Consider the following 18,550-nt stretch of genomic DNA (forward strand, 5'->3'; position numbering starts at 1 on the left):
TTCACATATGAGCACATTCGTTTTAGATTTCGATAGAACAGTGGCAGTATAATGTCCCCGTAAGTGGATATCAGGCCCTTGTAGAGCAAAATTTAGTAGTGTGGTCGAGACAACCCAAAATGGGATGTCCGCGTATCTGGACAACAAATGCAAAACATCATTTAAAATCTTGTGCAGAAATTGTTCCCAGTGTTTTACCATCATATTTTTGAATGAATATTCTGATTTTCTGCCTCCCCCGTCCCTCCATAATGTACACTGCATTATTATTTGAATAAATCATTTGATAAAAATGAAGATTTTATTTCAAAGATTAAATTATAAAACGTTTTAATTAATCATCAAAATGAACAAGAAAAACATGAGTTTAATTTTGGTTTATTTTTTTAAGGACAGTAAATCTTTGTCACTATGTTTCAAGTTACAATAAGATGATGACATTGAAAAACAGATTAATGAGGCTTTGGATGATTTATGGATAAAACTCATTCAGCTTCACGGCCCCGAGGATTCATAGTAATGCGAAAGGTACCCCTCTGCGTCCTTATGAACGCTCAGGATTCTTAATTGAAGCACTCCCCTTTTTATTCTCTTCGCGGCCCTAACCCTAGCATTAACCATCACCTTACATTTATCAATTTCAACCCGCTCTCACGCCTGGGAACGAGTAACATAGCGACGATTTGTCACATATATGTTACGTTTTGGGATGAGAACGTGTTTGGATAAAAACATGGCTGATGACATCGCTGATTCATTTTTAACATATATAACATTTACATTTTTTAATATAAAACTTTCAAATATCCATAGTTTTTCCTGTAAAATGGATCAATTAAAGGAGCCACTGAGGAGCAAATGCAACACATAGAACAGTTTTTACAAAAATGTAAGTGTAAAATAAAACCCCCACAAAGAAAAGGCATCTAAACCTTTTTAATGTAATCATGTCATGTTCTGGTAGATATCGGTAGATCTATATTTGGTCTAAAAACTGTTTTTTCAACACATTTAATCCTTTTCACTGAGCTCTTTAACGAGAAATTTCTCATTTTTCAAAAGGATGTCATAGAAGATCTTTTTGCAGGCTGCAGCTTGCAGGGGACCAATGTAGAGCTCCCTCATCTTGTCCTGAGTGGTAGACAGAGCTCTAATTCTGGTATAAGTTTCTTGGTCGATAACTTCATTGTCTAGGAGCTCATCCAAAATGGGTGCGATGTTGCTCACTCTGTTGGTCAGCTGGACTCTGTGTTTGTCCACAAAGTCCTTGCCTGGAGAAAGAAAAGGAAAGAAATAAAAAAAAAATAAATAAAAAAAAATTAAGGGTTGTTTATCATCTGAAGTTTTTATTCACTTTATTCTCAGCTTTCATAACAAAATGCTTTAAAAAATTCGCACTTATTTCATAATTAAAATTCATTAAATGTTAAAAACACATTCGTTCCTTTTGGTCGACTATTTAAAAAGAACATAAATGACATCTTTCCTTTTTTCATCCAGACATTTAAAGATTATTGTATCTAGTTAATGTTGCAGTCTTCTCTTTTATTATCAGGAAATGAGGAGCTGCATGAGAGTGCATCTGCTTGGCAGTTTCAAGGCCTCGGGCACAAAGGTGAGAAGTAACGAAGTACAAATACAAATGTATTTTACCCGAGTCTTACTTTTTCTCACTACTTTTTACTTTTACTCCCTGCCTTTATAAACAAATATCTGTACTTTCTACTTCTCACATTTTCTAAACCGGCTCGTTACTTTTGCTTTAACGCATTTTAGTCGAGTTATTATTTCGTCACTGCCAGCCTCCAAACATCCAAACGATTTAAACCTGAAGAGAAACACATGGTAGGCGGTCCTGTTCGATTATTATTCACCAGAGGATGGTGAATGATAAAAAGAGAAAGTGCGACTGCCTCCGTCAAGAGCCAAGAAAGAGATACAAACAAAGGCAGTTACAGGGAGGCGAGTCTCCCCACCAGCAGCTTAATTTCTGGTGATTACTACTAGGGTAATACTCTACAGTAAAACAGACCCCAAACCTTTAAACCAGTCCAGTATCTCCTGTATAAGGGGTCATCTCAGCTCTAACACAACATAAATACTTATTATATATATGTAATATATGTAATTCTCTAACCTGCAACGTGGCCAGAAACTGGATGACACGTTTAATGTAAGAAAAATTGGAATATGGACGCTTGATGTCATTGTTTGATGCATCAGAGTTTAATAATGAGCTGTGTCATCTGATTAAACAGGTGTAGCCGTCATGTCTGAGATTTGGTTTCAGACCATTTCAATGCAATTTCAGAATAATGTTGAAAAATATGTTTTGAAATCTGGAATAAGCTACGTTCAACTGCGCCCTGCCATACGGGGTCACTGCAGATGTTTGATTTGGCAGTTTTACAGCCGATACCCTTCCTGACATAACACAAAGGGGGATTTGTGCCTCTGACTGGAATCAAACCAGCATCCTTTCCTCTCCAAGTAAACCATACTTCTGTTCAATGGAGCTCTTTTCTAAAACCTTTCTGTAATAAATGGTGCCATTTTGTTTCTTATCACAAGCTGATACCTAACAGCATCAGCTGTCACGATCCTGGGTCATTTGACCCAGCATTTTGAGTTTTCCTGTGTTTTTGTCATTTTGTATTATGGTTTGTGTTCAAGTTCACTTAGTGTTCTATGGCAGCGGTCCCCAACCTTTTTTGCGCCATGGACCGGTTTATGCCCGACAATATTTTCACGGACCGGCCTTTAAGGTGTCGCGGATAAATACAACAAAATAAAACTAGTACCGGTACCGAAAAAAGATTTATTCATAACACACGTGAAAAGACCCAGGAAAACAGAGTTAACGATAAAAACGATAACAAAATAACGCTGAAAACCGACAAAAACCCTGAAAACCAGACATTTCACACCTGAGCCTCAACTCTCGCGGCCCGGTACCAAACGACTCACGGACCGGTACCGGTCCGAGGCCTGGGGGTTGGGGATCGCTGTCCTATGGTGCCTAGTTATCCTGTTTTTAGTTTCTACCCTGTTTAGTTCCTTGATTATTTAGTAGTTACTCCTTGTGTCGTTGCCCTCTCTGTGGCAGTTTATGTGTTTGTTCTCCTGCCTTGTTTTCCCTCGTGTTTTTTTTTATGGATTGTCAAAATTCACAACAATATGCTAACTAAGCTTTTAACCTGGACCTTTATTGTCAACTTTGATCTTGGGCGCCAACAATGAAGGTCAAGGTCAAAACCATAATCACATAAAAAAACAACATATCCAGTAATAGGTCATATGAGAGGGCATGGTAAGGGATGTACAGCACACTTTGTATTTTTTCAGTTCACAATGATGCCATAAAGTTTTGACAGCTTATAGAAGCCAAAGTTTTCAGCCAATTCTGCTCCAATCACATGGGTGAAGATAATTAAATACACCATCTTAGTATGTAATATCTCAAGGTCAAAGGTCACAGGTCAGGGTCCCACGATATAGGAAAAAGCTTTAGTTTCTATTTAATAATCTCAAAAATTTAAAGCAACATATTAGTCATTGTGGAACATCAACACTTTCTTTGTTTGAGCTCTTTAACACAAAAAGGTTAATAAACTAGACTAGATTTCCATATTAACAATGCTGACATCAGCATGTTGTAGTAACAGCTGAGGTAGATATGTTTAATAAAAACAGGCTGATGTCATCATGTTGTGACAAAAACATCATAAACATCAAACTTTTAGTACAGCCCTTGCTCTTAGGGGGAGTTGTGCTCTCTGAGTGCGCCTGCTTACTGTGCAGTGTCTACACTTGGGTCCTCTTGTCAACAACTGCAACAAAATCCTTTAATAAGAAAACAGCAGAGTTGATATATGTTACCATTACCTGAAGTACTGACACCAGATGCTCCCCTTGAAGCTCCTGAAGCTGCAAAGACATTTTTTTAATTGTGTGTTAAATGCACCAATTTAATTAATTTTCATTACAAACAAAGAAACAGATCAAATTGTCTAATATAGACACATTTGCCCTTAACTCACTCTTCTTAGTTTTAAATGACTCACTGCTGATCTGTTTAATTCACTCAGTGTCTGAAAAGTCTGTTTGTCATTACAGACGAGCTTCTAAACTGAACAGTCACTGATGCCAGGAATGTTTTAGCAGTACCAACACAGTACAAACTATTATGTTAAACAGCATTCGACTTAACTATACGAGTTAAAGCTACAGCAACACATTTTATGTTATGAGTGAAAGCAAAGAATTAGTTTGAATACTCTTTGAGTGTATTTTCTTACCTTCAACATAACCAGACATGGGATAGTCATCTGGAATTAAAGGAAAATCAAAATATGAGTGTTTGATATTGTTGTTTGATGTGCTGCATTCAGGGACCAAAAATTATGAAATAGCAGAGAAACAACACGTTCACATTGCTGTTGCTCTTCAATTTGCAGTCGTCAAATAAAAGGATGAAAGTTTTCCATTACACTTTGTGTACATTGTATTATTTAACAGAATAACTAACCTTGATGAACATCACATGTCCAGACTGGTTCATTATTTGAGTGCAGGAGTGTAAGCCTGAGTTTTCTGTCTGGATTCTCAATGAACACTTCATAGAAGTTTATCCTGTTATATCTGAAGGTTAACTCCTGTGGGGAAAAGTGTAAAAAAAACACACACACACACACACACACACACACACACACACACACACACACACACACACACACACACACACACACACACACACGGAGTAATTTCAAACGTGATGTTCAAAGGTTTGCAATATTTCAAACAGCTCAACAAACACGTCCATATTGTTTCTGTGCAGAGTGAATTACAATCTGTCTGCTCGTCCTTTTTACATTTGTATTCATCACTGACTCTGTACGTGATGTGTTGCTGAAGCTATCCAGTTATTTCATATTCCAGAAAGCTCATCACTGTTCATCACACTGCTGCCCTTCTGACCCGGCCCAGATAAGTAGAAGAAAAAGCATGGATGGATAGATGTATGTAAAATACATATTTTGTGCAGCTTTTAACCCACTAAACAATTTTCATGGTTTAGTGGGTTAAAAATACATGCTTTGGTTATAAAAGTGTTTGAAGATTGTGGTGATAACGTGGTAATAGCTCAGGTGGCAGAGCAGGTCAGCCACTAATCAGAAGGTCGGTGGCTCGATCCCAGGCTGCCTCCTGACTGCATGCCAAATATCCTTGGGCGAGATACTAACCCCATGTTTGCCTACTGGTGGTGGTCAGAGGGCCCGGTGGCGCCAGTGTCCGGCAGCCTCGCCTCTGTCAGTGCGCCCCAGGGCAGCTGTGGCTACAATGTAGCTGCCATTGCCAGTGTGTGAATGTGTGTGTGTGAATGACTGAATGTAGTGTAAAGCGCTTTGGGGTCCTTAGGGACTAAGTAAAGCGCTATACAAATGCAGGCCATTTACCATAATAATGTAAGAACAGCAGAAAGCGTTCTTAAAAACAAGCTTCGGACATGACTGAAATGTTTGAGTAGAGGTTTATCCACACATACAATGAGGGGCTAGATCTCCTCAGCAGAGCTTTTTACAAACTGTACCTGTGGTTGAATTTCTGCTGTTTCCATGTCGGCTCTGAGGCTGAAAGTACGCTCAGGTTGCAGGTACTTGTCTGGGTGTGGTTTTTTGATTCTTTTGTATCCATCTGAGGATTCTTCCTTGTCTATTCCCTGTTATCAGATGATATCAGTCATCAGCAGCTGAAGATTCCGTTTGGATTTAAAATCGCAAAATAAATTCATGACGAACTGTTAGGATAATGATCATTTTAACTTATTACACTTTTATCATTGAGTTTGCAGTCAGTATGATGTCATATTTAAAAATAATGGTCAGTGTGCCCAGATAATATTTTTCACCTTGTCTAGTATAAAATATAAAAGCAATCGTACTGTGACTTTCTTTGCCTGCACTGATCCTAATACATTGAATCTCTTCAGTTACCTGTTCCAGAGCAGGATCCTGTCGGATTGGATAGACGTGGAGTTTAAGAAATGATGTGTTGGGTTTATAGTACATCAACGTGTAACAGCTGATTTTCAAAGGAAAGAATAAACGTATCAGAGCCCCTATTAGAGAGAAATGTGGTTCAGTTAACTTGACATGTGTTGGTGTGACCTCAGACACTTTTTCCACAACATCTCCACAGTCATCTATGTGAAGGACTGCAAACGTGTCCAATATGTCAGGGATGTCATCTGCAGGAGAACACAACACAAACATGGTGAGAAGAACAGTTTATAACAGTTTGTGCGCTCACTGTCAGAAATGTCAAACATCTGAAAGTCTTCCTTCATGTCCTCTTACCGATGCAGATCCAGTGTGGCAGGTGAACTTCATTTAACTTCCCAGCAGTGACTGTGACGTCCATCAGAGGACCTGCAGGCATGTATTGTCTGCTCTCCATCCTCTCCATGTGTCCCTCCCAAGATCTAAACTGGTACTGAAAGCTGGTCTTTCCCTTACAGACCCAGCGCAAGCCCGAGACTCTGCATTCAAAGTGTCCTGCTGCAGACTGAAGGCTGAAACAGGAATTAAATACACACTCATGAAGGAACAACAGAGTGAATGGAAACACAGAGTAGTCGTGTGAATCGGATGCAAAATGAAGAATTTCCTCTGGGAATAAATCCAAAGCTGAACTGTTTCCTGTAGTTCCAGTTTGCTGTGCTGCAGCATTCAGGAAGTTGATTTACCTGTAAGTTGGAGCCTCGTCTGCATCTGTACTGTTCACCTCAGGTTCAAGTTTAGTCCAATCACTGCAGTCCTGCTGCAGAGGACAGTCTCTTTAGTCAATAAGTACACATGTTTATAAAGAAAGAAACTTTAGCAATAAATGGATGAATGGAAGGGATTACCGTCAGGCTCTGACAACCTTCAAGCTCTGAACTTCTTTCAGTTTTTCGTCCTTGTTGAGACACAAAGAATTCAAATGAATGATGTTATGCTGACATATAAAATCATCCTCTAACTGTCCACATGTTTGCTGTTTGATCACTTTATGCTGTGCAGTGCTGCTTCAACATCAGAACAACATGTTCAGCAGGACGTGCAGCTGAGTGACGTCTAAGATGATCAAAAGCTGATGAATTCAAATATTCTCACCAGTGATGTCAGAACAAGACAGACAGAGAGAAAGGTTGGATTCAGCTCTGATGATTTATGCAAAGTTATTTTTGTACGTCTGTTGTTTCCTGTTTCTTTTAATGTTTGTTGATTAGAAGTTGTTTAAACAAGTTTATTGTAAATTATGAAAATCTGTTTATTAAACTTTGGTCTCACCTGAGCTGCTCTCTGACAGCCTCAGCATCAGATCAGGTCTGTTCATGTCTGTTAAAACCTCCATGGTCACCTCCACAGACTGATGACCAAGTTTATCCACCATCAGATTCACAAGGTCTTCTGTTCTGTTTTGACACCGGTAACTCTCCATTTGTGGCAGGCTCATCTTAAAGCACGTGAACGGCAGCAACTGCTTGAATTTCTTTAGATCCTTTTGACTAAATTCATTCAGTGTTTCCAAGAGAATCTGTCTGACAGCTTCCTGTTCTTTTTCCTGTAAAACCAAAACAATGTATTAAGTTACTGTAAAATATCTGTTGGACAATTTAAAGATTTATTTTTATTTAATTTCCAGAGAAACTGTAGTAGAAATATCAAATATTCATTAAAAAAAGATGTCTTCATGAATATTTATATGTTTTAGAATAATCACTGAAGAGACAGCTGGTGATTTTGATATTTACTTCACTCTCTTTATGAACTGCAAAACTTCAAGTTTCATAAGAAAACGTTATTTCATTTCTATCAATACTAAAAACTATTTTTTTGTAAAAGCTGAGTTAAAGTCACACTCACTCTCTTCAACAGTGCAGCTCCATGTTCATCCACAGAGTGTTTCTCTGAGGAGGAAAGACATTTACCATCAACTCTGAGGATTCAAACATCATCACACATCCAAGTAGAATCAGCCTTCAGACGACACAGATGATTTAAAAGAGAAAATCATGTGAAACTAAATAAAATGACATAAGAACCCAACAAAGAAACCCTCCATCCTGTCCAACCAAAGTAACTGGGGGTTCCCAGCTGTGATAATGAGAGAGGGTACACCTGTCCACCTCAGGTTTTAAACAGACAGACAACCTTTCACACCCACATTTAATTTAGAACCAGCAATAAAGCCAACAAGCATGTGTTTGGACTGGAAACCAGAGCACTCTGAGGAAAAGCATGCAGGCACAGGGAGAACATGCAAACTCCACACAGAAAGGTTCCAGCCAACCAGGAGGCTCAAACACACAACCTTCATGCTGTGAGGACACAGTGCTAACCACTGCACCACCATGACACCACCAACACAAAAACCTGTTGATGACACAGAGTTTACACTCATGCATGTTGGTCTTACCTCTGGATGCTGAGCTGCTCTCTGGTAACTTCTGCACCAGATCAGTTCTGTTCATGTGCATGAAAACTTCTCTGGTCACCTCCACAGACTGATGACCAAGTTCATCCACCATCAGATTCATTATATCTGCTCTGACTAATGATCGATTCAACCTCCACGAGAAGAATGACAGATTCCTCCAAGGAAGGATCGTCTGCAGGAGCCTCTTAAATGTCTCGAGCTCCTCATCACTCAAATCATTCAAAGTTTCTAAAAGCAGATGTTTAACAGCTGCCATTGTTGCCATCTGGAACAATAAACACAATCACGGGGTCACATATTTATTTAGCCAAACACAAGCGCCTATTTACTAGTTGTGGTACGTTTATGAAAAAAATGAAGAAAATCTAAAACTGTGATCCACTTTTATGGGTTTGAATACTTTTTCTTTACAGGCTGCAGTTCTTCTCTCACTGTGCAGATAAAAACTGAAATATATCCATCAAGAATCTTTCCCTGATTTCACATCATCTTTCATTCTTTATTAATATTTGTAAGTAGAATAAAGTTTCCTGTTTAATCTGAAAGTGTTTGATGTTTTCAGATTTCTCTGTCCTATTGAAGAGTCAGGACAAATGTACATGCTGACACTTCCTCAGCTCATCCTCAGTGGTAAAGACATCCTGACATTAGTGTTGCAGAAAATTACTGCTGAAGAAGTCAAACTGAATGAAGCTTCAGTTTGTCACAAACATCCAGCAGAAATCATGAGAAAAATGAGTCAACATGAGAACTGATGATACTTTAGTCCTCTGACTTTCAGCCTGCTGTCTTGTACTGAATCAGAGATGTGACATGACTCACTTTGTGGATCAGTGCAGAGCGTCGTTCATCCACAGAGTGTTTCTCTGAGGAGAAAAGTGCTCAAAGTCACTCATGACAAACACATTTAACAACTAACTGACAATTATTCAGGAAATATGACTTTGGAAAAATGGACAATATGCAGAATTACACTGAAACCTCCTCAGCAATAATAAACAGTATGAAGGAGTCATTTTTACTCCTCCTCACAGAGTATTTTGATTTAATCTGGTCTCATTTTTATGTATTTATTGAAGTATATTTTTCCAGAACAGCCATAAAATATGTCTGTGAAGGTTCTCAGTCATCCAGGTCACCGTAGTCAAAGGAGCTTGCAAAGAAAAGCGTCTGGACTTCTTTAAGTTGCTTGAAGACGTTTCACCTCTCATCCGAGAAGCTTCTTCAGTTCTGGGGTCAAATGGTGGAGGGTCCCCGATATAGGGCTTTGGAGTTGACGTCACGCCGCAATGCATTGTGGGAGCGCGGCGCCATTTTCGGGGTCTACGATCCAAACAAACTCACTGTTGGAACGGCGACGACGACAAGAAACATGTTTAAAAGCAGCTCAAAAGAAAACGGACAGTATACAGACCGATTGCGTCCAGAGGCGAAGCAGCGGTATTTGAAAAAAAATAGAGTGCATCGCAAATCTGGACCCATACGACATACGGCAGTGGAGTAAAGACCCAGACGACTTACCGCCACTGTCCTACCCCGATATCTTCACCTATCTTGTTTGTGGAGTAAGCGCTTACACTGCGAACCAGTTTCGTAATTACAAGTCACTGGAGGCGCACATCCAATTTACAAATGGCTGGGTGCAAGATTTGGCTATTTTCAAGCCGCCAAACTCTTGAGTACGTCGTCAAAGTAAGTCAGCTGGAGTGCATCGAGTGAAATAGCCATTTTCCACCCCCCACCATAATTAATGTTATACATTTATCAGTAAACTGCTAAAATATCGTTATCATATTATATGCCCATAATTGTAAAGTAGATGCAAATTAACACATTGATAATCGGGCAAATTATTAACGCCAATTTGTGTCCTCCCTGTCTCCTCCTGCGAATCTTTACATAGCACATATGTCTGCAAAGTCACTCCATTTGATGTTTGATCGCAATTTCTATAACTTCCGAGACCACCAACGATAATATTATTCAGCTATAAAGTGTGATAAGAACATATTTAGAACTTACCGGAATGAAAATGTCTTGAGCACACCAGCTGATATCTGGAGACGTAACAGAACTTGATATCAGCTCGTCTCACGGCTGCTATCCAGGCTAGACGCCTTCGTTTGGTAATATCCGATACATGAGCTCCTTCATGTTGCTTCCAGGTTGGGAAAGCATAAAAAGACAATCCAAACTTATTCCCGTGCCGGTCGTAAGATCGAACATTGCAGCCGAGCACACAGCAAGTACGAACCATGGCTATGCTTTTGCTCCTTACTTAGAACCCCAAAATGGCGGATCGGGCCAAAATCCTTTCCACGCCCACCCCCGTGACATCACGCTCCAAAGCCCTATAAACCTAATGGGAGTTTCCTCCCACAGAGGGACAAAAGGGCCCCCTGATGATCCTCTAATCGCCTGAGCCAAGGTGTGAAACTGGGTGTGGGTCCCAATCAGCCAGAGTTTCGGGTGAGTTCATTGTGAAACCTGGCCCCACCTTATCATGCGAATTCCTGAGGTCAGATGGCCCAGGATGTGAGTGGGCGTTAAGGCGTCTGGGAAGAGATCTCAAAACTGGATTATAGATGGCAGAGAGTTGGTGTCGTAAACCTCCGCCTCTGTTCAAAGATGGTCGCTCACAGTGGACATAGATGGCTTCTTTCACTCCTCTTTCAAACCATCTGTCCTCTCTGTCCAAAATGTGAACATTGGCATCCTCGAAAGAGTGACCTTTATCCTTTAGATGCAGATGGACTGCTGAGTCTTGTCCTGTGGAGGTGGCTCTTCTCAAATCAAATCAAATCACTTTTATTGTCACATCACATGTGCAGGTACATTGGTACAGCACATGTGAGTGAAATTCTTGTGTGCGAGCTTCACAAGCAACAGAGTTGTGCCATGCGCTTGTGAAGTGGCTGTTTGGTCTCTCCAATGTAGAGGTCTGAGCATTCCTCGCTGCACTGTACAGCAAACACCACATTTGTTAAGTTTGTGTTTTGGCGTTTTGTCTTTCGGGTGAACCAGTTTTTGTCTGAGCGTGTTGCTGGGTCTGAAATGCACCAGGATGTCATGCTTGGAGAAAACTCTCCTGAGTTTTTCTGATACACCGGCTACATAGGGGATGACAATGTTGTTGCGTCTGTCCTTCTTATCCTCCCTCGCTGGTGTCTGATCTTCTTTTCTGTGCCTCTTTGCTGACTTTAAGAACGCCCATTTAGGATAGCCGCATGTTTTGAGTGCTTCCTTTACATGTGTGTGTTCCTTCTTTTTTCCTTCAGGCTTAGAGGGAACATGTTCTGCCCAGTGGTGTAGGGTCCTAATTACTCCAAGTTTGTGTTCCAAAGGGTGATGGGAGTCAAAGAGGAGGTACTGGTCCGTGTGTGTGGGCTTCTGGTAAACTTCAATGTTGAGGTTGCCGTTCTCTTCAATGTGCACAGCGCAGTCCAGGAAAGGCAAACAGTTGTCCTTTGTGTCTTCCCTGGTGAACCTGATGTTCTTATCCACAGCGTTAATGTGCGCAGTGAAGGATTCCACTTCGTGTGTCTTGATTTTGACCCAGGTGTCGTCCACATAACTGTACCAGTGGCTGGGTACTCTTCCTTTGAAAGAGCCAAGAGCCTTCCTTTCTACTGCCTCCATGTAAAGGAGGAAGAGAGAGTATTAGCCAAAGGACTCAATTTTGCCATTTCTCCACAACAGTTGCCCATAGTAGACCTCATCACAGCCACAGAATCTGCCATACGGATTAATAAATTATCACAGACAGAAGCAGAGCAAATCAGGATGAAAGTCTCAGCCACGCTCTCCAGTGCCAAAGTCCCTCCATCCAACCTCACAATACAGGAAGGCTGTCGCTTCCCTGAGCAAAGACCACAACATCACTGTTTTACCAGCTGATAAGGGAAGATGCACCGTGGTCCTAAACACTACAGATTACCATACAAAGATCACTACTCTCCTCAGTGACAACAATACCTACGAAGCCCTAAAGCAAGACCCCACAAGCAGCTACAAAAAGAAAGTTATAGCTTGCCTTCAAGACTTTGAAAAGGACAAAATTATTGACCGCCTTACATATCACTGCCTTTACCCAGGGGATGCCATACCCTGCATCTATGGACTTCCTAAGATCCACAAGGAAGCTGTCCCACTCAGACCCATAGTCAGTAGCATAAACTCAGCCACTTATAACATTGCTAAACACCTTGCTACCATCCTTGCTCCTCTTGTGGGGAACACCCCACATCAAGAACTCCACCGACTTCACCGACAAGGTCCAGAAACTTCCCCTGGATCCAGATGAAACCATGGTGTCCTTTGATGTAGTCTCTCTCTTCACTTGCATACCCACCACGGAGGCCGTGGAGACTGTCAGAAAACGACTACAAGAAGACAGCTCCTTGGAGGACAGGACCAACTTCACACCCGATCAGATCTGCACACTGTTAGACCTCTGCCTCACCACTATGTCACGGGGTGGAGAGGGACAAGTTACCTAAGATATTTTTATTGTGCATGTTTGGTTGTGTTTTACTTTCTTTAATATTGTATAGTGTTGTATTCTTATGGGTTTTATTGCATGTTTTATGGTATTCATCGGTGACTTGTCCTGGAAAGTCTCCGCCCCTCCTTGATTATGAACCAGGCACACCTGTGAGGTCCCGGAGGCCAATAAGAGTGATGGGAGACGAGAGAGAAGAGACTGATGGTGGAGTGAGGACTGGGAGAGTGAACGATATCAGGCGGTGGCGGCGGCCACAAGCCCAGATGGGCTGGTGCCGGTTGGTTTGCCACAGGAAAGCGGTGGCAGAGTTGAGAGCTCTGCCCATTCGGGAAACCGGAACAGAAACATTGATAGGGCGGCGAGACGCCGCCGGGTTTTCCCTTCTAAGGCGGCTAGAGTTGGCTAATGCAAGCACCAGCGCGCAGAGCACCAGCAGGAGCACCAGCGCGCAGAGAGCGACAGTACCAGCGCAGAGAGCGACAGTACCAGCGGGGAGAGCGGAGACAGCACCAGCGGAGGCTACGAGACGGCTGTGCCGATTTCCAGTTTTAAAGAAGCGGCGGGCGGAGTTGAGAGCTCTGCCCACCCGGGGTAAGTCTCTGACTTATCCCTTTTTTATGAAGTAAACCTGTCTGGAAAGAATAGTGACTGCCGCTTCCTCTCCTTCTTCAGCATATCAGGACGTGAGTGCGAGAGGGAGGCGAGGACTCCGCTGGTTCCTTTGGTTATACCACTTGCTGGATTTCTTAGCTCCCTGGGACTTTTAGGTCGTGGCGCAGGCCACTGGACTTTTAATATTGTGTTTTATTGACTTTTATTGTGCTACCCCTTGGCCAAGGTTGTTTTAATTCATTTTGCATTTTTAACAATTTAAATATAATAAATTATATTTTAATTATACAGTTTTAATGTGTGCTTTCCCTCGGCGGCTCCACTGCTCAATCCGTTTGGAGGAAGGTTTCCTTCCTTCGCACAAAACCACTGTGGAAGTAAAACCAGCCTTCCGCCTCCGTTACAACTACATATTTCAAATACAACGAAGGCTTTTACAGACAAAAACATGGCTGTGCCATGGGCTCCCCCGTGTCACCTATTGTAGCAAACCTTTACATGGAGGCAGTGGAAAGGAAGGCTCTTGGCTCTTTCAAAGGAAGAGTACCCAGCCACTGGTACAGTTATGTGGACGACACCTGGGTCAAAATCAAGACACACGAAGTGGAATCCTTCACTGCGCACATTAACGCTGTGGATAAGAACATCAGGTTCACCAGGGAAGACACAAAGGACAACTGTTTGCCTTTCCTGGACTGCGCTGTGCACATTGAAGAGAACGGCAACCTCAACATCGAAGTTTACCGGAAGCCCACACACACGGACCAGTACCTCCTCTTTGACTCCCATCACCCTTTGGAACACAAACTTGGAGTAATCAGGACCCTACACCACCGGGCAGAACATGTTCCCTCTAAGCCTGAAGGGAAAAAGAAGGAACACACACATGTAAAGGAAGCACTCAAAACGTGCGGCTATCCTAAATGGGCGTTCTTAAAGTCAGCAAAGAGGCACAGAAAAGAAGATCAGACACCAGCGAGGGAGGATAAGAAGGACAGACGCAACAACATTGTCATCCCCTATGTAGCCGGTGTATCAGAGAAACTCAGGAGAGTTTTCTCCAAGCATGACATCCCAGTGTATTTCAGAGCAAGCAACATGCTCAGACAAAAACTGGTTCACCCGAAAGACAAAACGCCAAAACACAAACTTAACAATGTGGTGTATGCTGTACAGTGCAGCGAGGAATGCCCAGACCTCTACATTGGAGAGACCAAACAGCCACTTCACAAGCGCATGGCACAACATAGAAGAGCCACCTCCACAGGACAAGACTCAGCAGTCCATCTGCATCTAAAGGTCAAAGGTCACTCTTTCGAGGATGCCAGTGTTCACATTTTGGACAGAGAGGACAGATGGTTTGAAAGAGGAGTGAAAGAAGCATCTATGTCCACTGTGAGCGACCATCTTTGAACAGAGGCGGGGTTTACGACACCAACTCTCTGCCATCTATAATCCAGTTTTGAGATCTCTTCCCAGACGCCTTAACGCCCACTCACATCCTGGGCCATCTGACCTCAGGAATTCGCATGATAAGGTGGGGCCAGGTTTCACAATGAACACACCCGAAACTCTGGCTGATTGGGACCCACACCCAGTTACACACCTTGGCTCAGGCGATTAGAGGATCATCAGGGGGTCCTTTTGTCCCTCTGTGGGGGAAAACTCCCACTAGGTTTATATCTGGGACTCTCCACCATTTGACCTTAGAACTGAAGAAGCTTCTTGGATGAGAGGTGAAACGTCTTCAAGTAACTTAAAGAAGTCCAGACGCTTTTCTTTGCAAGCTTCTTTGACAGCCATAAAATATGTTTTAAAGATGTGTTTTTTTGTCTTTATTACAAATATTATTTATAAAGTCAAAGAAGACTTTAGTCAGACGTTTATGAGACATAAAAACAGTTTTATGACTTTAATGAGTTTTGATTTTGTTGTCTTACTTCGAGGCAGTGAGCTGCAGTCTGACAGCCTCTGAGCCAGATCAGTCCTCTTCATCTCCTTTAAGACCTCCATGGTCTTCTCTACTGACTGTTGGCCGTAAGTCAGCACCATCAGAAACACTGTGTGCTGCAGGTCTGTTCTCATGTACCACATCAATGAGAAGTCTGAGTCATATTTGTGAAGATAAATTTGTAGCAGGTTCAACTTGAACTCACTGAGCTCCGGCTCATTGAGACCATCCAGAGTTTCCAGCAGCAGCTCAATAACAGACTCCATCGTTTCTACCTGGAAAATTCAAAGAAAATGTTCATGAGATACAGTGGGGCAAAAAAGTATTTAGTCAGCCACCGATTGTGCAAGTTCCCCCACCTAAAATGATGACAGAGGTCAGTAATTTGCACCAGAGGTACACTTCAACTGTGAGAGACAGAATGTGAAAAAAAAATCCATGAATCCACATGGTAGGATTTGTAAAGAATTTATTGGTAAATCAGGGTGGAAAATAAGTATTTGGTCACCTCAAACAAGGAAAATCTCTGGCTCTCACAGACCTGTAACGTCTTCTGTAAGAAGCTTTTCTGTTACCTGTATGAATGGCACCTGTTTGAACTCATCATCTGTATAAAAGACACCTGTCCACAGCCTCAAACAGTCAGACTCCAAACTCCGCCATGGCCAAGACCAAAGAGCTTTCGAAGGACACCAGGAAAAGTATTGTAGACCTGCACCAGACTGGGAAGAGTGAATCTACAATAGGCAAGCAGCTTGGTGTGAAAAAATCAACTGTGGGAGCAATCATCAGAAAATGGAAGACATACAAGACCACTGATAATCTCCCTCGATCTGGGGCTCCACGCAAGATCTCATCCCGTGGGGTCAAAATGATCATGAGAACGGTGAGCAAAGATCCCAGAACCACACGGGGGGACCTGGTGAATGACCTGCAGAGAGCTGGGACCAAAGTAACAAAGGTCACCATCAGTAACACACTACAACGGCAGGGAATCAAATCCCGCAGTGCCAGACGTGTTCCGCTGCTGAAGCCAGTGCATGTCCAGGCCCGTCTGAAGTTTGCCAGAGAGCACATGGATGATACAGCAGAGGATTGGGAGAATGTCATGTGGTCAGATGAAACCAAAGTAGAACTTTTTGGTATAAACTCAACTCGTCGTGTTTGGAGGAAGAAGAATACTGAGTTGCATCCCAAGAACACCATACCTACTGTGAAGCATGGGGGTGGAAACATCATGCTATGGGGCTGTTTTTCTGCCAAGGGGACAGGACGAGTGATCCGTGTTAAGGACAGAATGAATGGGGCCATGTATCGTGAGATTTTGAGCCAAAACCTCCTTCCATCAGTGAGAACTTTGAAGATGAAACGAGGCTGGGTCTTCCAACATGACAATGATCCAAAACACACCGCCCGGGCAACAAAGGAGTGGCTCCGTAAGAAGCATTTGAAAGTCCTGGAGTGGCCTAGCCAGTCTCCAGACCTCAACCCCATAGAAAATCTGTGGCGGGAGTTGAAAGTCCGTGTTGCTCGGCGACAGCCCCAAAACATCACTGCTCTCGAGAAGATCTGCATGGAGGAATGGGCCAAAATACCAGCTACTGTGTGTGCAAACCTGGTAAAGACCTATAGTAAACGTTTGACCTCTGTTATTGCCAACAAAGGTTATGTTACAAAGTATTGAGTTGTATTTTTGTTATTGACCAAATACTTATTTTCCACCCTGATTTACGAATAAATTCTTTACAAATCCTACCATGTGAATTCATGGATTTTTTTTTCACATTCTGTCTCTCACAGTTGAAGTGTTCCTCTGGTGCAAATTACTGACCTCTGTCATCATTTTAGGTGGGGGAACTTGCACAATCGGTGGCTGACTAAATACTTTTTTGCCCCACTGTAAATGTGACATTTCTCACTTTCAGGTTTGTTTGTTTTCTCATCAACACTTTACAAATGTAGATGTGTTTAGATGACATCATCCATCACATAAGGTGATGATGTCAGTGGTCATCTTTGTCACAATGATCACAAACAGCTGATTAACAATTATTCTGCTTCTGTTAACAAGTTCAGGACTTTTCTGACCTGCTGCAGACCTCCCTCACTGCACACGCTCAACTTATCAAACTTTGACTTTTCCAATCAAAATCAAATCATTTGTTTCTATTGAAGATTTCTATCCTGTGTTTATGAAATGAAAGCTGGATGATCTGAAGTCAGACAGATGTGACATGACTCACTTTGTGGATCAGTGCAGGCCAACGTTCATCCTCAGAGTGTTTCTCTGACAGAAAAGAAAGATTAAAAGCTTCATTCATGACTGATTTAACATCAGTGTTAATAATCAGACACTTTGAAATAACTGATGCTTTGATTTCATTCTGATGATCCTTGTAAGTTGGATTAATAACAACATTAAACTTGTTAACATGAAGTCATATTTGATGGGAAACTATCAACGTGTGAGGAAATGATCCAGTTCTGTTTCATTCAGTAATTCTTCTTCTTCATCTTCTTCATCTTCATATCAATGAGTGTATTTATTGATTCATGTGTTTTCTGGACACTGACCTTTCTCTGTTTCCTCCACATCAAATCCTTCAGCTGATGATCCTGCAGCTGTAACACATTGAATACAAACTGTAACTACATGATACAAACACTGTGTGTGTCCTTTATGTGTGCTCATCCTGAGTATAACACTGAGTCCTGACAATAAAAAGCTTTAATATTTCACTTTCAGCTGTGCTGACTGAAGGCAGGAGGAGGCCATAGTTACACAATCACAGAGAAATCACTGAAAAGACTTTGAATCATTTACCTCATACAGGTCGTCTGTCTCCATAGTGGAGTTTCAATCAAAGCTAACATAAAGATCCATTTACAACACAAGACTGATATTAATGAGCTCAAAATGCAAAAAACAAAGAAAAATATTTTCAAAGGAAAGAAGTTCAAAGAGCTTTAAAACAACATTTACTAAAGAAAGTCACTGATTC

At 41.8% G+C, this 18,550-nt stretch overlaps 2 protein-coding genes across 4 annotated transcripts in view; both read right to left on the minus strand.

Moving 5' to 3' along the window:
- Positions 1 to 18,550, minus strand: part of LOC309717172 (uncharacterized protein) — a 55,323-nt gene that overhangs the window by 16,522 nt on the left and 20,251 nt on the right. The gene's annotated exons all lie outside the window — the stretch shown is intronic.
- Positions 363 to 18,550, minus strand: part of LOC309717165 (uncharacterized protein) — a 44,051-nt gene continuing 25,863 nt past the window's right edge. For 2 of the 3 annotated variants that reach the window (XM_082551511.1, XM_082551509.1), the window contains exons 8-23: positions 18,123 to 18,170; positions 17,792 to 17,835; positions 15,538 to 15,823; positions 9,304 to 9,347; positions 8,461 to 8,746; positions 7,908 to 7,951; positions 7,332 to 7,605; positions 6,908 to 6,957; positions 6,746 to 6,819; positions 6,357 to 6,571; positions 5,994 to 6,247; positions 5,591 to 5,719; positions 4,529 to 4,655; positions 4,299 to 4,328; positions 3,886 to 3,927; positions 363 to 1,271 (exon numbers count right to left, since the gene is read on the minus strand). In XM_082551511.1, coding sequence (XP_082407637.1) covers positions 1,012 to 1,271; positions 3,886 to 3,927; positions 4,299 to 4,328; positions 4,529 to 4,655; positions 5,591 to 5,719; positions 5,994 to 6,247; positions 6,357 to 6,571; positions 6,746 to 6,819; positions 6,908 to 6,957; positions 7,332 to 7,605; positions 7,908 to 7,951; positions 8,461 to 8,746; positions 9,304 to 9,347; positions 15,538 to 15,823; positions 17,792 to 17,835; positions 18,123 to 18,170 — 2,207 coding nt within the window. In that variant the 3' untranslated portion in view covers positions 363 to 1,011. The remainder of the gene's footprint in view (positions 1,272 to 3,885; positions 3,928 to 4,298; positions 4,329 to 4,528; positions 4,656 to 5,590; positions 5,720 to 5,993; positions 6,248 to 6,356; positions 6,572 to 6,745; positions 6,820 to 6,907; positions 6,958 to 7,331; positions 7,606 to 7,907; positions 7,952 to 8,460; positions 8,747 to 9,303; positions 9,348 to 15,537; positions 15,824 to 17,791; positions 17,836 to 18,122; positions 18,171 to 18,550) is intronic. The other variant, XM_082551510.1, reaches the window with a different exon arrangement.

Source organism: Aulonocara stuartgranti, assembly GCF_965226115.1.
Source record: "Aulonocara stuartgranti genome assembly, chromosome: 11".
Lineage (NCBI taxonomy): Eukaryota > Metazoa > Chordata > Actinopteri > Cichliformes > Cichlidae > Aulonocara > Aulonocara stuartgranti.